The 24,864-nt window shown below is 38.8% G+C and overlaps 2 protein-coding genes across 5 annotated transcripts in view; one reads left to right on the plus strand and one right to left on the minus strand.

Moving 5' to 3' along the window:
• The window catches only part of RUNX2 (RUNX family transcription factor 2), a 223,182-nt gene that overhangs the window by 171,069 nt on the left and 27,249 nt on the right, over positions 1-24,864 (minus strand). The gene's annotated exons all lie outside the window — the stretch shown is intronic.
• The window catches only part of SUPT3H (SPT3 homolog, SAGA and STAGA complex component), a 281,477-nt gene continuing 262,779 nt past the window's right edge, over positions 6,167-24,864 (plus strand). The window contains exons 1-2 of the mRNA XM_049819342.1: positions 6,167-6,497; positions 17,068-17,162. Coding sequence (XP_049675299.1) covers positions 17,068-17,162 — 95 coding nt within the window. The 5' untranslated portion in view covers positions 6,167-6,497. The remainder of the gene's footprint in view (positions 6,498-17,067; positions 17,163-24,864) is intronic.

Here is a 24,864-nt window from a genome sequence, read left to right on the forward strand (position 1 = left end):
TCCAGGTTCAATTTGGTTGTCTACAATGTAAATGTTTACATTTAAGCTAGCTGTTTAAGCTCCCGTTATAGTCAACAGTGATCTAAGTCTCAATTCACTTGCCTCAAATTAAGTCTCTAGTGCCATTGCAGATGCCTTGGGCTACCTGAGAAATCGCCATGGGGCTGACACACAGGAGTCAGGATCTACGCGAGGCCCTGTACTCTTTGGAAAGGCAGACGGAGGCCAGACAACATAACCCAGAGTACTTGACATAGATAACTAAACTCAGCCCTAGTAAATGCAGTCAGTGGCTTCTAGAGAGCAAGTCCAGTGACCAAACGTAGGTGTCTACTTTCGGATGAACCGGTCTCTTGCCTGCGCTGACCATGTTGACTGGGTTTCCACTGACTATAGGCAGAACCTAAACACAGCCCACATGTAGACACTTCATTTTAGGTGACTGCACCTCAAATTGAAATTTACTCCTGATATCGTAATTGACAGAATACATGCTGTTATTAATCACTATGCTTTTGGTTCGACCAGGGTTAAGCTACTTTGGTTGTGCACTTTGTGCAGTGCGGTGGTTTCAGTTAAATGGTGGCAGGCAGGAGAACAAGCGTAATGGGCAGGTGTGATGACATGCGTGATGAATCTCTCTTGATGTTGTTTTGCTTCAGTGAGTTCCTTGAGATCCATATGGACAACGTTTAACTAAAGCTGCTACTTGGTCCCTTGCTAGAGGAGTCTCTGGCTGCTAGTGTTGGCTCTTCCCCTTGCTTGGGAGAATTGGGGCATTGCCTCCTCTTTACTGCTCTCGTTTTTAGGTGACCAGAACATGTAGCACACTGCCAGGGTGCTCTTTGCAGAGCTGCACGGTTTTTGGGCACAGTCGGCTTTGTAAGAAAGACTCTGCACCAAGACTTAATTTCTGTTGTTAGAGCCTTTTGGCTGGAGCTCTCATCACGGAGGTCACCCTGGAGTATCTCTGGCTATAGAGGCGCAATGCAGGATGCTGCCAAAAAGCTGTGACCATTGCAGGAAGTAGGTAGGAACAAAAGCATGTGCGGACTTTTAAGTTCATTAATAATCATGGCCAGTTGGGCCTTCTATCCAGGTCTTGCATCAGAGCTAACAAGGTAAGTTAAGAATGATCCAGGACCAAGAAATTCTTTGCTGGTACAAATCATGATTGTGGTTTGCTCTGGTGGTTATCTTGGTTGAGATCAAACCTCAAGTGTTACTTCAGATAATATATATAATTATTAGCATAAGTTTCCTTGATTGTGTGTGGAAACTCCCAACCTCATTTGTGGAAGCCATGGTTTTGAATAGCGTTCAACAAACTAGCGTTATTTAAGCTATAGTCTCAGTTAGGGCAGTTGGTTGGAGAGGCTGGAGGAGCCTGTGGCTGGGAAAAGGACCCTTTTAAGTAGTTTTTCTTCAGGTGAATTGACTCAGATCAGTCAGGAACAAAGCTCTGCTTTTGTCCTGTTTTCTGTTTCATTTGTATGCTGCTTACTTAAGGGTGTGCCTATGGTGCTGGCTTCTGAAAGGAGTGTTAATACATGTGCAAAATGACTATTACAGACTGACGCTTTTGGTCACAACTGGATTACACAACACAAACTTTTATCTTCAAGATCACGGTGCTACCTAATTCTGCTTCTCCAGGTGGAATTGCCTTAAATCCATTTTGGCACAGAATACATCATTATTTTCATATTGTGCTAGTCTACTCTCCTGGTTTCATCCATACGAGCCAGGAGTGGATAAGAGTTGGCAACTTGATACTCGACTATTATATTGCAGAGTACGCTTTAATCAGCACCCTAATAAATAGCACGCCCAATTAATTGGGGCATCTGCCAGCAAACCAATTCACTTCCCTACACTTCAGTGGCTGTAAATGATAGATAAATAGCATGCTTGCTGTTGTCTGCGAGTCTATTAGGTGTAATTAAAAGGTATGATTTGGTGTTCGCTGGCATGTGTTTCCTCAGTAGCACTCTGCTCACTTTTGAGTAGGTTCCCCTGTTCCAGTGCAGTTGCTAAATATCAATAAAGGACAGATTTCCCTTTAAGTGTTTGCTTAAATCAATGTAGTACTTTTGTATTAAAAAAAAAATAAATGTAATTTATGTATTTCTATGTATTACATTCCTACCTGGTTTTGACAATAAAGGTGATAATTTAATTAGCACATTTCTGTTTTAATTAGTATAGCAAACAGGCCTTTGCCATACCATGGAATAATTTATAATAAAGGGAGGATTTCTGCTGCAGCTTTCTAATGCTACATTTTTTTACCAGGTGTTGCATGGTGGTTTGCTTTAAAGTGGCATTTCCTTGAGGGAGATCCACAGAAGTACAATCTATTTTCTGAAACTGGTATATGCGATGACTTACTGTATGCATGTGACACTTTCTCTTATTTGGACACACTTTGCCAAAGTAAAATTGAACACAGCAAACCTTTCTAATCCCTGAATTCCTCACAGATTGCTTTAACGGAGACCAAAAAAGTTATTGGAAGTAAATGAATATGAAAAGAGAAATGGTGCTGGGGAAATCTCAACAAGGGATTTTAAAAACCAGGATGGCCATGGATCAGCAAATGGTAGAAACACTCATGTAATTAAAGGAGAACATCATTTGTGGGTTATCGGAAAAGAATTGTCCGTGTTGGCATTTACTTTGACTCGTTGGCAGGAGGAAAAGAAACCACCCTGTACCACTGCATACGGTTCCTTATTAGTTGTGGCTTCTGCAGAGGCTCCGTCTCTTCTTTGGAGCATGGAGGATTTCTTTCATTACATAATCTGGATAAATTTTTTTTTTTTTTTAAGATTAATTTTTTTTTCTCTTGTGTGTGCAAATTCTCTTTGCACCAATGCTTCTATACTGAGGTTATTATGCCAAAGGAATGCAAGCATCTAGAGTAACAATGGTTCATTTTCCTTTAATGACTTTGTCGACAGGATGGAGACATTTTTGTGGTGTGATGAATTCACTCGGTCTCCCGTTGTGTTTTCTCCACATGCTTTGGAAACTCTCTCTCTCTCTTTCTCAGAGAATTGTGGCCATCCACTCCAGCAAGAGCTTCATTACTTTATATTCATTGTATTTAAATGACACCCCAGTGGTACTGACCTCCTGGGATGATTGATGTAAATTATATGCTATGTAGGGGAAAATAAAATCTTTTTCTGACTTTTTATGTTCTGCAGAGAAATAAAAAGTGAAAACAAATGACAGAGAAAATCAGGCCTATTCAAAGTGAAACTTTGTAAGCATTATGGTTTGAGCAGACTCCAGTTTGTAAAAGTGCTGAGACAGTTCATAATGACCTTAGGATCTGAAAGGTGACCTGAAAAGGGAAAATAATTTTGTATGTGCCCTTTTTTGGTTCTGTATAATGCAAAACAAAAACTTGATCATTTTTTTTTCCTCTCTGTGAAGTATAGTAAGAATTCAGACTCGAGGAGGGAGCAGCCACTGCACTTCTACCAGCTACACAAAGGCACAGTACTAGAAGGGACATTGTGTTCCTCGGTCCTCTTTCCTCCTGTCCTCTAGTAAATTTTTTTGGCATTGATTTAAGGTTTCATAGGCAGTAGGTATGTCTTGCTCAGTTATTCTGCCAGGAGTTATCACCTCAGAAGCGGCAACAGGGGGAATGTTCTTTCATCGGCCCAGCTCATCATCGGGCAGTAACTTCAATCACTTCTGAACTGGTAACCTCTCAGTGCGGGCAAAAGGGTTTTGCACAGCAACAAAATTTGTAAGAAAAATGTTCTGTCAGTGCTTTTTCAAGAACCTCACCAAGTCGCAGTGCCTCTATCCAAGCTCCTGCAAGTTATGTAGTTCGCACTGTAGATGCTCAACCATATTATCCCAGTAATTTCCTTATTAAAACTACCATATGGAATTGGCATAGTCATTTCTCTATTTTCTATGTTCTCATATATAGTCTGTCCTACCAATTCTGGTATACATAAAGATATGCATGGTGCACATCATAGAAATGCCTGCAATATGCTGCCTTGCCTTCCTCAGTTTAATGTAAGGTTTTGGCAAATTACAGAATTCAGCTAAAACTTGAGTTGCCTCAAGGAAGACTGCAGTACATTTCCTAACTTGACAGAATGCTTTGATTCTCCTTTTGGCCAGGAAAATGCTTATCAATAATCTTGCTTTGGCTGGGGTTGCCCAGGTGTTTTAAAATGTATACCAGGAAGGAAGAGTTCAGGCCACCCCCCTCGCAGCAATAACTAGACTTTGCTGTGCATGCAAGAATCAGCACCACGAGGCCTCTTATTCTCTAGGATATTATCTTAGCTGCTGAGTGTTTTGCCCTGTTGCTGTCAGTCCTTGGGCTGGTATCGGCTTTACTTTCATTATCGTAAGCAGCAGCAGAAGGGAGAGAGGCTGGCAGCACTCAGCAGCGAGCAGCAGAATTGCCTCGTCTTTCTGAAGCCGAGGTGGGAGGTGGGAACGGGAAGGAAGCAATGCAAAGAGGACTGATAGGGTGTTTATACGAAGTAGTAAGAAGAACGGGGAGTGAATGGTAGCCAAAAAAAAAAAAAAAAAAAAAAAAAAAAAGAGGAAGGAAGGGCAGCAGAAGGAAGCTAAGGGAAAAAGGCAGAAAATAAGATGACTTTCTAATAAGCTGGAATTCTGATGGCCCCTAGAGCGTTAAGATCATTGCAGTGGTTGCCTCCTTCCTCCTTGTCTTATCCCTCAAAAAAGAGAGAAGTAAAATGCTAAGATGTACATAAAATTACATTGTCTCTAACCTGTCAGTTTCTTAGAACGAATCGTAGTAGAAATAATATGGACCCTGTTCAGTGTGCAGGCAGGAATTTGAAATTACAGATGGACTGAGAAGGGCAAAGCAAAAGACAGATCACTGTAACTTTGGAAGTTATACACCCTGCAAACCTTCAAGAAAAGCAAGATTTTTGGTGGTGAAGAAAGCACTAACAGTTACTTCAGTTACCTGTGTTGGTCACATTTATTAATTCCAGTTTATACCATGGTACAAATCAGCCTGTCTCCTAACCAACCTGCTTGTGTACTTGCAGATGAGTGGGAAGAATGACCTGAACTCACAAAAACCTAGTTAGGAGGTGCTGAAGAAAGAAAAGGCGGAAAGAAGAAAGGAAGAATTAAAAGAAGAAAGGAAAGATTAAAAGAAGAAAGATAGGTTAAAGCTCCCCTTCACACCCTTCCCCATCAACCCGTTGAGCTGACAGGACGGAGGAAGAGGAAAGCCGCCATTGCCAGGAACCAGAGAGAAAACATAGGCCCTGCTCATAGGTGGAAGGTATTTCACCACCCCGACGCGTTTAACCACCCCAGTATAGACCAGACTACTTCAGTCAGAAGGGACGTACAATGACCATCCAGTCCAACTGCCTGACCACGTCGGGGCTGACCAAGTCAAAGCATGTTGTTATGGGTATTTTCCAAATGCCTCTTAAACACTGACAGGCTTGGGGCATCGGCCACCTCTCTAGGAAGCCTGTTGCGGCGTTTGACCACCCTCTCGGTAAAGAAATGCTTCCTAACGTCCAGTCTGAACATCCCCTGGCGCGGCTTTGAACCATTCATGGTAGGGTTGAGGTGGTACAACTTGCTAGGCTGTGGCAAGGACCCACTGCTATTTCCAAGGGCCAAACTGTACGCAGACAGCCGTTTTATGCAGCGGGGGGGGGGGAAACGCTGTACCGTTTCCAGACACCTCCACAGTGCCGTAGCGGCAGAGATGAGGCCGCGCCACCACCTGCACGGAGCCCAGACACCTGTGTAACCCCCCCCCCCCACCTCCCCTCCGCGGCCGGGCATCCAGCCTCCCCTCCCCAAACCCTTCCCGCCTTTTCGCACCCGCAGCGGCCCCGAAGCCCTCTTATCGCCCACCCTCCAGCGACGCCCCGGCGCTGAGGCGGGGGGGGGGGGGGGGAAGGCGGACAGCCATGGCGGCCGCTGTCTCCCCTCAGCCGCCGGGCGAAACCGACCGGGGAGCGCGAGCCGGCGGCGGGCTGACGGGGAGGAAGCCCCGCCCCCACCCCGCCCCGGCTCCACCCCTCGCCCTGGGAGGCCGCGCGGCCGCCACACAGCAGATGGAGGCGGCGGCGGGCCGCGGCCGCTGTGTGGCGGAACCGGCCCCTCCCCTCCGCGGGCGGCGCCATTTTACCCCCCCCTCTCGCAGCGTGTGCGCCTCAGCTGCTGTGGCGGCTGAGGGGAGGGGGGGGCGAGCGGAGAGAGAGAGAGGCCGCCGCCGCTGCTTTTCGCCCCCCTCCTTCGTTTCTTGCCTCGGCCCGGGCAGCGTGTGGAGGGGAAGGGACGAGGTTCAGTTCCTGCCCCTCGCTTTCCCCTTTGGGATAGCCGTACACGGGGTGGGGGGAACCGGGCACCACCAAGCCAGGCTGCTCCTACCCTCCTTCCTTCCTTCCTTCCTTCCTCCCCTGCACATCTCAGCCTCCTCCTCCTCCATCCATCCATCCCCGGGGGTGAGCCTTTGAGTGAGTCACCAGCGAAGGCACGCAATTAGATAATGTGTTGCTGTTAACTAACTTAAGCGAGGCTGCTCGGGTGTTGTGGTTTTTTTTTTTTTTTTGGGGGGGGGGGGGGGGAGGCCTTCAGAAATATTAACCTGGCGGGTTTCCAGTCAGCGATACCTGCGAGGCGCTGCTTGGCGGGAGGGGGCGGCGGGTGTCTGTGTGTGAGGAGGTGTGTGTGCGTGAGGGGGCTTCTGCTAACTCCACGCGTGTCCGCGGTTTTTGCGTTCCGTAGGTCGCGCTGGCCAGATGCGAGCAGCCGCGGTGCGAAGCGTAACCCCGCCGTGGGGGTCTGCGGCCGGCAGCCCTGGGAGAGGGCTCCTCCTCATAAAGCCATCCGCCCCCGGCATCGAAGCCGAGACGCTGGGAAGCGGCCCTGCCTTCAAGCCCGGCAGCGATGCTGCCCTGGTACCCGGCTGCCCGGCTCCGCAGCCTCCTAACCGTGCGATTTTGGGTGGAAACGCTAGAGCTGGGCTCACTTGCTTGCTGGGAGGTCGCAGCCAGCAGCTGTTCCCGGGTTTCCCCGTGGCCTGCGGTGTTGTGACAGGCGTTGACCCTGCCCTGTTCTCCTTCTGTTGTCTTGCAGCTAATCTCGAAGGTGTTTCTAGAACTTTTTTTATTTAATGGCAGGCTTAAAATGGTGTGATGGAGGCCAGGCTTTGGCCTGCAGTATGTCACGTACTGTTGAGTGTTATTAATTTCTTCTTGTCGGTCTGATGCAGTGAAATGTCAGTAGTTTGAATTTTTTCTCTGGGGGAAGTGGATTTTATTTATTTTGCACAAACAGGTGTGGCGGTTTATTAATAGGAATCCTTTAATATTCCTTACAGAAATTATTAGTCCTCACAGAGATGACTGGTAAATGCTAAAAAACCTAGGAATAACAGCTAGTCCAGAAGAATACTTCTCTGTGTAGGCTTTAAGTGGTTTTGCCACTTACTAACTATATTTTTATATGTCCTATGTACAGATCAACTGCTTATAAGTTCCTAGAAATTATACAAATGAATGATTTGCAATCTATGAATGCAAAGCACAGTGTACATGTAAAATATTTATTACTGTGTATGTGAAGGGGAGGTAAGAACCTGACGTTGCAGACAACCAAGTTTGCTGTATGGCATTAGTATTAGTGATTTATTGTGAGACATTTGATTTCCTAAGAGTGAATCTGTTTCAAGGTTTGCAGTGGTGTTGGTGATAGGCTTAATTTTTCTTTCAAAGTCTTTGATCTAACTCCCACATCATTCTCTTTCTTGGTACAGGCCTCTCTCTGCCATTGGCTTAAGGCACTGCACCCTGTGTAGTGCTAACTGACTTGGCAGGCTGGAGTGCACCTTCCCTTTCTCCCTTTTTGCATATCTTTCTTCATTGTTGGCCAGATCCAAGTGGCATGGAAGGCAGTGCCAGTCTTTCTGTTAACTTTGGAGGACTTTGCACAGGCTTACATTTGCGTGTTAATAACATGCAAATCAGATTTTATTTTATGTTGGTTCCTTTTTCTCCTGTGTATTGTTGCTGTGTAGATGGGAATGCTGATGTTAAAAGTAGCATTTCCAATTGTAACAGTATTTATTTATGGTTTTCTGAAAACTCCATCTCTGTGAGTCTTCTGAAAGTGTGAAAATGTTAGTTTTCATTTAGATGAAGAAATTCTTAGCCATGATGATTCTGAAGAAAAGCTTGAGGTCTAACCAGAATATGCTAAAAAGGCAGGAGGAAAAAGTCAAAGTCACATCTCTGAGAAGTAAACAAGAAGTGCTTCTATGCTTCACTGGCGTTTTACTCGTGATTTTCAAATATATGGACTTGGAAACGTTGCTTAAGGTTTAATAGGATTCAGTAGCCTTTAGATTATTTGCTAAGCCTCTGAGTGTCATAACCAACTGAATTACTCTCATGGGCTCAATTCTGAATAGCTAGAATGGAGCTGTCTGAAATTTGATTAGTCAATTAGTAACTTGTCAGCAGAAGCAAGCTGTAATTTACTAAGCTGCAAGTGTTTTAAGAATTACTTACATGTAATAGTCTAGAGCAACACTCAACATTGTTCGTGTTGTTATTGCTGTTCTTATGTGATGCCCTCAAGCAATGAGACCAGCTAGACAGTGTCTTTCTAGGTCTTTATTGCAAGGGTGTTCTAAGGCATGAGGCCAAACCCAAGTAGTGTAATTATACCATAGAAACTAATCGAGTTGCAGTTGTGAAATAGCCAAATGTGTAGATACACGAAGCGTGTAAAGAAAAGGAAACTACTTAGGCCTGTGTTCTCATGGAACCAGGCGGTAGTCACTCAGTTATGACCTTATCTGGAGCTGATCAGAAAACTGTATGTCAAAGGTACTGGAAATGATATTGATTAGATCTGTAGTCTGTGTTTCAGATACTTGGCATTCATAGTGCTACATGTAATCATTATTAATTTGAAGTAGTCTTAGTATGTGTTCATTTGCAAGCTAACGCAGAATAAATTTCTATTTATAGATAATCTTTGGCTTTCCTCTACCCCTGTATTTTGCATATGTTTGAAGTATTATGTTTGATTACAATCACATGTTCACAGTGTCAACTACAAAATTTCTGGTTCACACAGCTCCTTAAACTATCATAGAAGGAGTAACAGTAATGGTAAAAAGAGGCTGGGAGCTTGTATGAAAGAGGTGATTTGAAGCACCTAGGTATTGGCCTAATTCTTACTAGTGTCTCTGGGATAAATCATAAGAATTATCGATACAGCTCTCCATTGTTAAGTGCTTTTAAAAATCATGTCCTTAAGTAATGAAGAAAGAATGTGTATTTTCAAGTAAACAAGAATACATTTTAGCAGAAACCTGTTGGACATCATCTGCAACCGTGAGAGCTCTGAAGGCGGTTGGTGTCCTGAATGTTACTCACTTACTGTTAGACCTACCTCTTCAGAGCTAATTTGCATTGTTGTAATTTATATTAAAGCCATGGCTGTTTTTCCTGTAGTTTTCCTAGTGCTAGGTGTTGTGCAAATAAGCAACAAAGGAGGTAGGCATTTTCTGCTCTAGAGAATTTAGACTTATGATGGCAAGGAGTGATTTCAGAAAGGAGAGGAACAGTTCAACAATAAAAATTGGAGAAAATTCTTATGATGTCAGCTATGTATTTGGCTAGTCATTCTTGATTAGGAATTTTTGATACGTACATTGATGCCCTAACTTGGGGGCAGCAACGGGGCGAAGTATGAAATTCCTGATATGTCAGAATGTTCAGTTAAGGTCAGGGTGGAACTGTATTATGAAATTATTTTAGTTGTATTTCAAACAGTGAACTAAACACAGCTTGGGGTGATGTGAAAGGAGGAGGATCGATGTAATCAGCGTGGTAGGTTGGGAAGATAATGCTATCTTGAAAGGAGTTGAACAGATGAAGACAGGTGAAGGCCTAGAGAGAGAAATTATACCCAGGAAAGTATAGTTTAAAGCTAAGAGTAAGAAGGGGGTAAACTTTGTTGTGCTTTACAGAGAATCCAGCTGCATTAGCAAAACCTTAAATTTTAAGTTACTTTAGGTGGAACTAAAGGTGGATGGGAACTATGATGACTAATGGATTTCCTTGTTGGCAAATGAGCAGTAAAGCATACTGGCAGAACTAACTTGACATCTGCGTATTTGTATAGGAATGGTTTACTCTTCAGAAAAAGCAAAATGCTAAGTTATAGTTTGGGGTCTGTTCATCTTTGCATGCTGGAGTCAAGTATGTAAGTTCCTAATGAGTTGAAGCTGTTTTTTGTCACAAGACTTGCAAGCACACCTTATATTTGCTTCACTGAAAATTGTCAGTGGTTACCGCAGGAAGGTCATGGTCACTAAATTGCATGTCTATACATTTCTTAAATAATTGGTATGGAAGATTCAGAATGCTACTAAAATAATGCATTTTGAGAAAATAATTGCTAGTTCAAACAAAGTTATGGTTACAAGAGCCAGATTCTGGAAGCTATGGAAACTTTGCTGTTAGTTACAGGTTGTCTGCTCTTTACGCTGTTAAAGCATTTTTAGGAAGGAAGAAAAAAAGTCATTGGTGCTTATTTTGCAGTTCCATTAACTGCCAAATGTGTCATGGAGTTTGCAAAAAAGTGCTGCATGTTCAGATCAGAGGGAGGTGGGCATATATATTAGATTCATTTTCCCTGCTTTCTTGGTTAAAAATAAATAAATCACTTCTGGGCAAGGACAGAGCTCTGATTAGACTCGAGTTAGAAACTCTGAGAGAAGTGTTTGTAAACATCTCCAGATGTGGAGGCATACCTCTCATGTAAGATTATGCTGTATGTTTCTCAGTCTCAAATAAAGTAGTCACATCTGTGTATTAATATTCTTTCAGTAGTCCAGACCATTTTGTGGTCTGTTTCAGAAGAGTCTTAAATAACTGTCATGTCTAACTCATGGGTGGACAAATAATAGCTTAAAATATGAGGACATGCAGAGTCATTTCAAGTAAAATACAGTGGTTGTTAAGCAGAATAGAGTCAGAAGGTTATGCTTTAGTCTGTAGTTGGTTAGTAACTTTTCTTTCTCTGCAAAGTTAGTGAGAGAGAGTTGTTCTTGTTTACTGCTTTCATTTAAGGTCTTTGGTAAAATAAATGCGCAAAGATACTTTATTACGAGATGTAGAAATGGAACATTAAGGATTATTTTATCTCCAGGGATGTGGAACAGGACAGTTTTAAAGATAAAACCAATAAGATGCGTTTTATTCTTTGGACCAAAGTCTATGCCTATATGTATTTGAAAATTTGTTTTACCCTTTGTTATCTGACGTGTATTTCTACTGCAACTTCTAAATGGGAATGAATGACTGAGTTGCCTTATAAATGGAAAGGGGGAAATGATGTTCAGTTGTATTCCAAGCCTGTTTCATTCCAAGAAAGAGTGTCACGGTTAAAGATGAGATGCTTATTTGTCTGGGTGGTGAAAGCTGGGCTGTGCATTGACAGCTCTAAGATGAATATTTCTTTCTGGTATTCACTTTAAAATAAAACTATCATAAGCATATAGTCTATCGGTAATAAATGGAAGCAGCAGTAGCAGATGTAATGTGTTATCCTTAGCATGAATAGTGCATGCATGCCACTTTGCGATACTTTGTTAGTTAATTAAAAAACGAAAGAAAGCTGAGATTGCATCCCTAGCTTTGAACAATATTATTGTGTGCAGACCTGATGCAGATGTGTCACTGCCTGCCCACAGATTGCTTCTAATCCTGTATTCGATCTGGCTGTTCTTTGAAAGTTTGTGCCTTTGCTCTATTTGGCTTTTAAGAGGCTGTGTTTAGGGAGTATGGAAGTTATTCATCTTAGAGCGTATAAGCAAAGCCATTTCTTAATTGTTACACAAAAGCTGATTTTTTTGGACCTGAACAGGTTAGAGGATGATGAAAGAGTTTCATGATACACTTTGAATCATTAATTTGTTGTAGAATCTTGGTCATCCGTGCATTGTGCTTATCTGAGACCCTTTAGAGTGTTTCTAGTTCCAGCCTGCTTGAACAGCTCAGGAGATCTTAAGGACTTAATACTTAGTGTTTTAATTTTCAGTTATTCCACCCTACTCGGAGAGTGGGTGATCAGCAAAACAATATATGTACTTCAGTATTTGGTTATGGGTTACTGGGTTTTTAACTTTTTTTTTTTAATATAACTTTGAGCACACACTTAGTCAATCTTGCATGTGTTCAACAGGGTTTACAGTTGTTTGTTTTTTTTTTTTTTAAATGTACACTAACAAAAATCTGTCTTTCCTGTAGTTAATTAAGTTCTTGCATCTCCAGTCCTAGAAGACTGTTATCTTACACTCTTATCTGCTGGTGAGGTCATGCATGCAGTAAAATACTCAGTGGTAACAGACTAGTTAATCTAATTACTCTGAAGTAGAGGGTGTGAAAACAAAAGCATTAATTTTAATTTTGTGTTGATTCATAGTCATCTTGGCTTTTATTTCCTTCCTGCTTTGTTTGGTTTTATATAAATGAAAATATGTCACTCTTCAAATTTTTGCGTGGTTTCAGGTTGTATGCAAAATGTATTTATGAAAGGCAAGAAAAGAGGACTGATGCAGTAACAACATTAGAGATATGTTTGATGAATTAAGTCATCATAACAGTAAGTTCTACTGTAATGTGTTATTTAATGAAAAATTTATGCAGCGACACTTTTTTAGTAATTCCACAACTTTAGCCTATAACAGAGACCTTGGATAAAATCTGTGAGAATCCCTTTTTGTTTTAAACTGACCCAGTTTAGACTTCGGTGTGTTGTGGTTGTTTTTGGCTTGTTTTTTTTTTTTTTTTTTTTTTTTGTGAAGTGAAAGCTGTAGGTGATAGTAATGTTTGCTCTTCCTGATAGAGTTTTGATCAACTATTGAACAGATGTATTGGGGGGCTGTTCTGTAGTGACTGTTTGGATGCACCTTTCTCTTAGATCCTTATGTGACGTCTTGGCAGTGGTGGTTGGTGAAAGTATTTTAGTAGTATTTCAAAAGATGGAGTTGGTGACTGTGTGTGTATACATATTTTAAGACTGCTTATATATGTCCCAAATAATATGAAATGGCTTAGAGATTTCGTGCTCTACAGTTATAGGATAAATGTATAGCCTGTATATGAAATTCAAGTTTTAGGAGCAGTAGAATTTAAATTCTTATACTCTCTCAACTGGATCTTGAGTAGATGGGTTATACAGATCGCTTGTTGATTGTACAAACATCAGTGTGAGTTAGTATTGCTTGGTAATTTCAGAGTGGATATGGATATGAAGGATGGCTATGAAATGAAAGTCTGCCCAGGTGTCTTACCTCGTGAGAAGGATGGGCCTAAACTTGACGAGAAATTACTTAGAATTTGTTTCCCTCAACTGAGAATTCTGTTGTTCTGCTGATTCATATGGAACAAGTACTATTTTCTGTTGGGACTCTTTAGTGTAAAAGGCATTGAGATTACTTTTAGTGTAAAAGGCATTGAGATTACTTTTAGTGTAAAAGGCATTGAGATTACTTTTAGTGTAAAAGGCATTGAGTAGATGCTTTTAAATATTTATATTATGAACAATATATGTAATTTATATTTATATATAATATATATAACGTTCTATATAATACATATTTATACTGTATACATTTTTTATATATATATTTGTTTATATGATGATCGGAGGGCTGGAGCACCTCTCCTATGAGGACAGGCTGAGAGAGTTGGGGTTGTTCAGCCTGGAGAAGAGAAGGCTCCAGGCAGACCTTATAGCAGCCTTCCAGTACCTAAAGGGGGCCTACAAGAAAGCAGGCAAGGGACTTTTTACAAGGGCATGTATTGATAGGCAAGGGGTAATGGCTTGAAACTGAAAGAGAGTAGATTTAGATGAGATGTAAGGAAGCAGCTCTTCCCTGTGAGGGTGGTGAGGCACTGGAACAGGTTGCCCAAAGAAGTTGTGGCTGCCCCATCCCTGGCAGTGTCCAAGGCCAGGTTGGATGGGGCTTGGAGCAGCCTGGTGTAGTGGAACATGTCCCTGCCCATGGCAGGGGGGTTGGAACTAGATGATCTTTGTGGTCCCTTCCAACCCAAAGCATTCTATGATTTTATATATATATATATACCTTTAATATATATTTTTTTATTAAAGATTTGATTGCAATATTTTACTTATGGGAAAAGAATTTGTAAAAGCTGGACCTATTTGGATGGGAACTCATAATTACTAGTCCAAATAGTGTTAATCAGAAGTTATCTTCTCCTTGCTAGAGTTCATGATTAAAATAAGGCATGTTGAAATAATTGGTGACCTAATCCGAACATCTGAATTCATTTTGTAGAATATGGTAAACAGCTGCATTTCAGTTTGGAGCTGAAACAAATACAGTATATTGACCCATTGAAAATTACAGTAGGCTTTTCAGTTCCATGTTAGCTGTACTTATTGAAGAAAATTGATTTGAGAGTGCTTCTGCTTTTGAATGATTTTTTTTTTAATGTCCGGAAGAAAGGAAATAGAACATACGGATGATGGGACTTTGATGTGTAAAGAAGTTAATTATCTAAACCATCAAACAAAATGTGGGCTGTGGAAGTAATTATTGTAAAGGGTCTGACAAAGCCTGACAAGCTGCTGTTTTTTTAGGTCAAGAAAATGCTGTACACCTGCTTGATTTGAAAGTTAAATCATTTGGTTGCAATAGGAAGACCAAGTTTTTAGTGAAGCAGTAGCTGATAAGCTTTCAGCTCTCAAACCTACTCATACTTATAAAGATGTATAGCCCTTCAAGTTTTTTTAATTAAACTATTCTTGTCCACATGGAGGGCAGGAACCATTAAAAGTATTTACTCCAAAATAGGACATGCATGAATCACAAGTATTATGCTGTGAGGAGGCAACTGTGGAAGTGTCCCATGTTTTGGGGGAATTGTGGGATTATACTTCATAAATTAGCAGAATAGAACCTCATGGATAAAACAAAATGTCTGCCATGGATGTTCAAAGAAAATAGCCATATGCTTTAAATTACGTAGTTAGTTTTAAAAAAATTAAACTTAAAAACCCCTTAAGTCTTTGTGTTATTCAGTTTTTAGGGCACATATGATTGGTATGTTTCAGGATTTTTTCTACAGATGTTTTAGAAAGTATTAATGGAGGTGTTCCCTTAAATACTTTCTATAGGGTCTGGGTAAAATATAGAATATACAGTATATTAATGTATATTTAGGAGTATTGGTACTGTGATATTAGATATAAATATGTAGCTACTAAAATGAATCATGATCAGTCCCAATCAAATAATGAACAGTAAAATGCATATAAATTTCCAAATCTTTGGGCTGTTCCCGGTATGCGGGTACCATTGCAGCTTCCTTTTTGGTCCCTTCCATACTGTCTATAGAGCTTTCGTAGAAATACTGTCACCTTCCTTCATGTTAATAGATGTTTTCTACCTTTTTTCTTTTTTAACTCACTAATTTGACTGTTTAGATTATATGACTCTTTGGTAACTGCTGATAATGGCAGGATCCTGCCAATACTTAAGCCTGGTGTGTAACTACTCGTGATTAAAATCAGACTTTAGCGGGAATAAACTTGTGTTTAAAGTTACACATGTGCGTAAGTGCTTGCAGGATGGGGACCTAAATTACAATCTGCTTGAAGATGAACAGAAGTCTGTGAAAATCTACTTGAAAGCATTAAAAAAAATTAAACTTGTATCTAAATGCATAAATGTCTTATTTTTGTTGTTCATCCATATGCTGTTATGTCATTAGCCTTTCAAAGCACTAATTCTTTTGTTATTTTTTAAAGATATCTTATGCTTTTTATTTAGAGTATTACAAGTTTTCTTAAACTAAAGCATAATTGTGATTGATTGCAATGCTTTTAGTGGCATTTAATATAAATCTGGTCATGTACGTTAAGTTTGTTTTTAAGAAAAGAAGTCTCTCAACTTTTAGAACTTAAAAGTGGAGAAAGGTAGGGTCTCTTTAGAGGTCTTACAGCAAAGCAAACTGTATTAACATGGATTTCATTGTCATTACCACTGCTACTAGTAATAGTACAAGAAATAAGCAGTACAACTCAACTGTTACTAGTGTGCAGCAAACTAGATAGAGGAGGAAATGTAGTGGCAATATACCCTGTTTATCAGGAGACTTACATAGTGTGTGCAGTTCTTTGTTAAAAAGTTACGTGAAGGGAAAAACGAAATTCCCTATTGTATATTTATGAAGTTTTCCATAATTAGATTAATTTTGGTGTGTCAGTCTTTTAGTAGATTAAGTCATTTTAAAAATGAAATTGTTTAAAGGCATTTGACTTGCCTGTTGTTAAAGAGGAAAACGTAGATGTGTTAATTAGTTCACAGAATAAGAGTAGAATTGTCCTGGGTTTGGTCTGGAGTTTTTTAATGAGAAATTTGTATAGTAAAGCTGTAAAATATTTTGTATAAAGATGGTACCTTCAGTCATATAAGTATTATGATGATGTTCAGGTCCCACTCTTTCTAATGCATTTCTGTTTTAAAGACTTAAGTAATATGTGTACGTAAAGCTGGTGTTTTAGAAAGGAAGCTTGTGATCAGATTTTATCTGGCTTTTTCTGAGATTCTATTTTACTTCTCTTAGTCTCAGTGGAGATGGTATGGATGTGATTTACTAGTGCTTAGGTTACTGCAGGAATATAAGAGGACGTTTTGGGTAGTAGGATACCAGTGTCTATGAATACCATGTATTCCAGAATAACAGTGTTTGTATCTTAACACCTTTCCATTGGTGCTCCTAGGGTACCTATAAATATCCTTGCAAAAATAGTGCATGCTTCTAATACTTCGGTTACAGTAAACATCAACTCTCTTATGTTTCTGCAGTGTCTCAGGCTTCTTTTTGCATGCAGAGCCTTTACGTTCAAGTCCACCCCAAATAGCTTTTCTTCCCTTTTGAATATCTAGTGTGAAACATGCATGTGCTCTCTTTAAAATAAAAGTAAAGTATTGTAAGTGCTGTTATTTCTTTGTTTACTCAGATGAGCAGCACTGTGGCTAGCCCGATGTCAACAGTTGCCTCTTCAAGCAGTGGAAGGAAATCAACAAGCTTTACACCTGAATTGCAAAGTATGATGTAAGTAATCAGTCAAAGTATCTGGTAATATCTGCATTTTGTATGCATCTTTTAGCTGGTTTCTTAGAATGTGTATATAAGAGTGATGGGGGAAAGAAGGGCAGGTATTAGTGATGCAACTGTTAGTGTTTTACTTCTGATGTGTAAAACATGCAGAGGTGACTTGGATAAATAAAGAACATATCCTGTATTGAAAGGAGAGACAATCCTGCTGAGTAAAGAAATGCATTTTAGTATTGCTTTAGAAGTCTTCAGAGACCTACGTTTCTCTATAGGTCCTTCCATCAAAGAAAGCTAAGCTTCTCGTTTGCATATATACTTATTTAAATAAATATTTTGTATTAACTTGTTGCAGCGCTAATACAGAGCTGTAGATGGCTGAAATCATAATGTTGCTGATGAAATTAAGATATGGAACACTTGTAAATAACTGGGTTTTGGCAGATAGGAAGTAAAGTTGTTAAAAAGATAAGTTATTTGTTGTTGTAAATTAACAGTGGATTCTTAGAAAACCAGTTCCAACCTGTGATATTACATGATTTTTTAGTTTACAACTTATAAAACCTTGGATGTTATTTGAACAGGTGGGTTTTTTTGGTCTTAAAGATACTTCCATAATCGGAAGGATTCCTTCTGTAGAAGTCTTTATCTTGACTGGTAACCTACTACACTGGTCTGACCTCAAATCTTCATTTTGTAGGAAAGCACACATTCATCAAAAAGTTTGACCTGCCACTACAAACCTCCCCCTCCCTCCGCTCCCCCCTTCTATGTGTATCCAAGTCACTGTACTGTCAAGATGGGGGTGGGAGGGAAGTAATGAGCTTGTTTCCGTGTGGATTTGTGGTCCTGATTTATCAAACACTTTAAAGAGTATTTCAACCTAGAGCTAAGAGAAATCTAACCTATAAGGTGGTAGATAGAGAGCTAGGCTGTAGAGGCTCATGTCTAAATTGTACATTTTTAAAAAATATATGATTGTGAATGTTACTTATGGAGTGGGGGGAGAAGATGCACATTTGCCAGTTGCTGAGGTCAGCTGCACATAAAAGGGAGCTTTGCTTTATGAAATCTTGCAAAAGTGTCTTAAAGGATTTTTCCCTGTGTTCATTTGTCAGAGTTGAAAATGAAATGGAGAAAGCTAGTCCCAGAGTACTGAGACATAAATCCATGGTTTCAAAAGATAGTGGTAATCATTGGCTCTTTTCACTTGGCTCTGGAAGACTGTCCAGGATATTGTTTAAGATAGGATGAGGTAAGGAAGGATGGACTGAACCAGGGATTTTGGGCTACTGATCTTTACTTTGGCAAGATCATTGAAAACACTTAGTATTTGAAAGCTTCTTTTTACTGTGTTGCTTCTTTTTTTTAAATTAATTTTTAATCAGCTATATAAAAATCAAAATAGTTACAGCATCCACCTTCTGACCCATAGATGGAGAATTAAGTTTTAATGACAGGGAAATTTTATTTATTAAAATTGTGGATGCATCCTGACTGTTAGCATGATACTATCCTTTTGATCATTCTACTTTAGGTCATTAATCATTGAATATCTATTAATTTGTGTGAGTTAATTTTTAGTCTTATCTGAAATGTTCCACTCTCCTCCTTCCCCTTTCCATTGTGTTAGAGCTGAAGATTAGGATAGGAAGAATGTTAAAGCTTTATTTTTATTTATAAATACATATAAATATTTTTTTTCTGCCAGTTGCCTTCCATAACCATAAAGAAGTTAAAGTATTTCAAGCCTCCACAAATGGTAATTATTTACCTGCATAAATACTGCATTTGGCCCTTTAACGTAGTGGAATATTTAACATTTTAGTATTGCTGTGTCATATTATATATGCTCTTTGTTTTTACTACTTTGGCACTTGTGAAGGAGTTCACTTAGGAGCAAAAAAGTGTTTTAGGTCACTTCAGACTAAATTTGAGCTGCCTTTTTTTTTTTTTTTTTTTGTTTCGTCTTGGTCAGTTATGGACATGACAATGTTATATAAGAAAAATGGTGTATCTTTTGAATGTCCTGTGCCAAGTCCCCCACCTTCCCTGCTCTCACACACTCAGCCTGTTCCTAACGGTCCCCTCTGGCTCCTTGCTGCTCCTTTTAGGAGATAGAGGATTTTGTGCAGATTAAATGGTGGTGAGAACAACGCTGTCTTGCTTGTTCTGTCATGTGTTGTAGATCCACCTTCATTGTCATGTAACAATTCCTGATGTGAACTGCTGTATATGCAGTAGATGTGAAAGGAATTGCTTGCCTCTGTTAAATTCTACAGAGTTCCCTGTCCAAAAGTAGAAGATACAGTTTGTTTTCAGTGAAATGTCCTTAAGAGACTACTAGGTTGTTGTGAAGTGGAGCATGGGATACATTCCACTGGAGTATTTTTCAGTATAATGTGAATGAGATAATGAACTGTTTCCTGTGCACTGACTCTTCTGAAGTAGATGAGTACTTTGTTACAAACCCAGTGGTTTGATCTATTGAGTTCTTTTCAGATAGAAAAATATTAGTTCTCTCCTTCAAGAGAATTCTGTTCAGTTATTGTTCACATCTATTATGGTCATCTACACTGGAAAATATGAGTTGTTTTTGGTGGAGAAAATAACTGTAACTGTGTTTCAAAAACAAAAGAGCAGCTGTGAAGTTTGGAGTCAAGGAAGCCTGTGCATCAATTTGGATTAGTGTCTGAGGAGCCTGCATTTTATTTAATTGTGGACTTCCTGATAAAGTATTTTGAAACTACCCTCCCCGCCAGTATACACATGATTCTGTCAGAATGTAGAAGTTATTGTTGGCCATATAAATGGAAGAAATAGACATTTTCCTTTTGCTTCAGAACCAGTGCAGTTACACTTTGAGAGCTATGCAAACAGATCTTCTGTGCTTTAGAGTAACAGTTTTCACAGTTTCATAAAAGTAGTAGGAACTGAAGAAATTCCTTGAATGTAATGAGCACATCGAAAGATATATTTTTATTGTCTGCTGGGGAAAAAAGGAGACTTTTGAAATGATAAAGTGCCGGGGATGAACCATGTGGAGAAAAAATGACAGCTGTTTCTTTTGGCCAGGACCACAAAAAGAAGTTACCCCTTTAAAAGAACTTTCCAGGCTCTGACAGAAGCTGACATTTTTTATAAACTACATAATTTAGAAAGTTACAGATTCTTCTGTTTAGGCAATTTGTAACAAATCCATGCTGACATCTTAAGATCCTGGGAAATAGTAAAGGCTGGAGCATTACAGTGCAAAAGAGGTAGCAACTTTCTTAAAATAGGGTCTCTCTTCATAGTTTGCTATTGTGAAGTTGAGTAGGATCACCTATTTCCTATGGATTGTCATCCATATGGAGTAACAGGAAGAGTAACTTGTTCTGCCTTTCCTAACAAAAAAATGGGTGCCCCAAGAAGATGAGCTTGTGAAAATTAAGTTATATAGGGACATTGGGTGCTAATCCAGAATGGTGTTTGGTAGTTTGTGCTGATGTTAAAAAATGGGCTGTTGGATTTTGGGGACTTAAAAGGCAGAAGGAATGCAGAGAAACTGTCTTTTTGAAGTAGAATATCAAATCCTGTTATAACCCAGTAGTGAGATCTGGAAGTCTGTGGATAGCAGTGCCTCACAGTCTGAAGGTGGTATCTTTGATTAGTTTATAATTTACAGCACTGAAGTGTTGAGTCAGGGTTTGACTCCCTGGAATGCTTAAATTTATATGTAACATTAAGCTTGTGAGTAATCCCATTTAAGGTGAGGAGGTTATTCATATGCTACATCTGTTACATATGCTATACCTACTTTTTAACCACAGCATTAGGGAATGAGCTGAATCCTTTTGTAGAATTGTGTTGTTATGATAAGGTCACAAATATTTTTCTGATTTATTTGAGAAGGCAGGAAACGTATAGGAGTCTTGAAATAGTAAAATACTGCAGAAAAGCTGTCTTGAAATGTGTAAAGGTTTTTCATGGTATATGTATATATATTTTTTTAACTAATAAAATGATTCTGTTTTTCCATTAAAAATATTTAAAATATTTACTTGGATTTGAAGAAATTTTTGTGTTTTGTCAGAAAAAAATCTGTATGCTGTCTAATGCCTGTGTAAATAATATTAAGTAAAACTGGTGATAGTACTTAATATTCTGATTACCTTGAGAGGAATACAGAGTTAAATAAAAGTATTAGACTGTCACAGATCACCCAAACACATGTCAATTTACAGTGCACTACCTTTTACATGTATATGTTTGGCTTTTAATTGTTATGACCTTGGGATTATTTGATATTCATCTTATAATCATTTAAAGGAACATAATGCTATGTAGATCTTGCTTTGACTCCCACATCCCTTATTTGTATTTGGATATTTTATTATGTTACCATACAATTTATAGCAGTGGGTGTTAATAATTTTAAAAAGTTTTCAGCATGTCTAATGCATTTTGCTGAGGTTTGTTTTACATAGCTTCACTTGGCTAATCTACAACCTGTTTCCAAACTAACTGCTAACATTAGGTCAGTTGCATTTAAATTATGGTTCTGCCCATTCACAACTGTGATGATTTCACAGTAGCCATTAAAATTCATAATTTGGGTGAGATAATCTATTTTTTTTATATAAGCAGTAGTTGCAGAGTGAATTTCTGGAAACCATGACATTCTAAACACTTATGTTGAACAATTTGCACATGAAGAGGTATTCCCCTCCCCCCCCAGTAAAATACCTTTATTTTTTTCTAAGCTGTTTTAACTATTTATAAAAATACTAACTACAGTGATCTGAAATTGAGAAGTTGTTTTTATTGATTCAGTTTGGTTTTTTCCCCCTGAAAACATATACAGAGGGAACAGAAGCCATACTCAAGATCAGTTTAAGTTATCAATAGAATACGTTTAAAAATCATGTGAGTAAAATTTTCCAGTGGGGAAATGTATGTTTAAAACTAACATGAATCAAACACTTCAGTTTCCTACACCCTACAACTTGATCCTGCAGGTGACCCAGTTTAGCTTTGTGTGTTTCAGTAATTTTGACAGCTAAACATTTGTAGGATTGGGCTCCAATTTGATAATAAATCTTTGAATTCTATTGTATAAAGTGCTAGTTAGTTAAACTTCTGTATTGAAGAGTGTGCTTTTTGTCTATTGCATTTTTTGTGCCTCAAACATGCAGCATCATTGGTAATGGTAGGCTATATTACCACACTAATGCAAGCTGGTTGAAAATGCTGTTAGCTTTAAATCAGAGCAAAATGCAAATATGTGAGGAACTGATCTATTTTTGTTGTTCCTGTGGGCTGAGGCCTGTACCTTGAAGACCATCAGTGTGGATGCATGAATGGGCCACGTACAGCCTTCCTGAAGTTACTGGAATTCATCTGATGTGCAGGGAAGTAGCTGTGAGGACACAGTTGTAGGAAGAAAACCTTAAATATCTGCCTAAACTGGATGCTTTTCTGATATCAGAATTTTGTAAAAATACATAGTTCAAGTAAATGGGTGGCCATATTTATCTTTCAGGCTTGTGGCAACATGAATCATCGGCTTGATAATACATTACTTAAACTGAATTAAGAGGCTGAACTATGTTCAGCCGTAATGCCCATATTGTATCTGGTAACATTCTGAATTAAGTGCATTAAAAGCTGCCTTTTTCCTCCCCGTTGTATGGAACTTGAATATATATAGTATAAATTAAACCAAGTTTCTTAATTAGCTCATAAGCTAGGCTTCATATCAAAAATCAAAATTTGATGTTTCAAGGTTATAAAGATAAATTTAATGATGGAGGTAATGGAGAAAACGTTTTTATTGGGTTTATGTAAGGCTTTCTGGTTATTCAATATATTTGCCATAGTTACTATTAAAACAATAGTATCCATTAATATAATATCCAATTTAGTATTGCTGCTAATTGATTGATTATTTCTTTCCAGACAGTGAAAGTCAGTTCAGTTATTTCAAGTGCAGTTCTTATTTCAGCTTTCTCCAGCTTGTAGCTTATACCCATCTCTATATACTCCAACATTGTCTTAGTGTGCAGTAGAGGTCTTAATAAAATCTTCATTTTCTCTTTTTATTTATAAATATATTATTTATGATCTTTTTTTTTTTTAACATACAGCAAAGTATGGGAGAGACTTGGTAAGAATTTGGGCTAGTTCTTAAACCTTTATTTCATTAAGAGTTCTTGGACATGTCTGCAGCTGTTGGGATATTTACGTGATCCCTGTTACTAAAGTATCTGAATGCTTTTTCAGTATTTATAATTTTTCTCCTGTCCTTCTCCATTTTCATGGACTGGTATGCATGTGCATTTTGTGTTATTGTTTACCTACATATCACAAGAATCAAGTAAATAAAAACTAAGCTAAGGACTTCAGTTTTGTTAACACAGTGGTTATTTTGTTCTGTTGAATTAACATATTTCATTAAGATAAAGATTACATATGATCCATAACCAATCTACTGACAGTTCTGTTTGTTCAGTGTCTCTTTCTCCAGCAAACAGCGGTAGAATAAGCCATTAATACTGAGCACAGGCTCGCTGAGTGTAGGACAAGAAGTTTGGTAATAAGAACCCAAACTTTGAGTGTTCAGTTTGGGAAAGTGATGAAGAATCATTTCAGAGATTAAATTGCTGTGTGAATACCTTCAGTGTCTTAAAAAACTGCAGAGAATGTCCTTCCTAAATTTAATGAAGGCTGTATCAGGTGAAGAAATCACAATTCAGTCCTGTTTTTCTGTATATATACATATGTGTATGTTTGGAGATACATTTATAGCCATGAGGATAGTGAATGCTAGCAACATCTTAAGCATTTTCTGTAGAAGGCTATGGATAGGCAATACATTTGAGTTGCATTCCAGTGTTTTAAAGCTTCTTTTTCAGATGCTTATAACTCTGTAAGGTAATTCTGGTGATGAAAAAGTTTCAGTAGTTTATGCTAAAAGGCAAATTTGAACAAGTTCTTTGCAGTTCAAAGTCATCAGAGCATGGAAAAACACTTGTATTTGCTTATGTTCTTTTATAAATGCCTACTTCAACAGTTGAAAAATAAAGTTAGAAGCTTGTTTTGACTGACTTTGTAAATCTGTGGCATTGCTGTTAGTGGAGAAGTTGCAGTGCTCGAAGGAAAACTCGGTCATATTTCTATTCTTGCCTTTGTTAATTTTCAGCTTACAAGCATCACAATTACAGGTAGTTATTCAGATGCAATAGAGGATACAAAGCTCATATTGTCTATCTCTGTATTTTTCCCCTTTTTTTCATTTTCTCTCTTACCATTTGTTAAAACAGATTAATAAACTGTGTAAACTAACATAAAATACCTTTAGAAGTTTGTAAAGCTGGTAACTAGTGACTGCCAGTTCTGCTGGGGCATGGTGTGCATTTCATTGTACTTAAGAAAAATAGGGGAAAGTGAGTTAGGCTTTGTCTCTGTATTGCTAGTGTTATTTCATCTTATTAAGAGTAACCTGGTATTTTTGATCTTTCTAATGCTACTGACTGTGCTGCACAGATTGCCCACAGGAAAGGAATAGAAAATACTGTGTGTGTGTATGCAAAGCGTAAGAAACTAAAACAAATGGAAGACTTCCCTGTTGAGCTTAATACAATGATATGTGTCTTCTGTTCCTTTCATTTCCTTTTTTACTTTTGCATCAAAATACTTCTGGGAATATAAAATGGAATGT

Source organism: Accipiter gentilis, chromosome 16 (genome assembly GCF_929443795.1).
Source record: "Accipiter gentilis chromosome 16, bAccGen1.1, whole genome shotgun sequence".
Lineage (NCBI taxonomy): Eukaryota > Metazoa > Chordata > Aves > Accipitriformes > Accipitridae > Astur > Astur gentilis.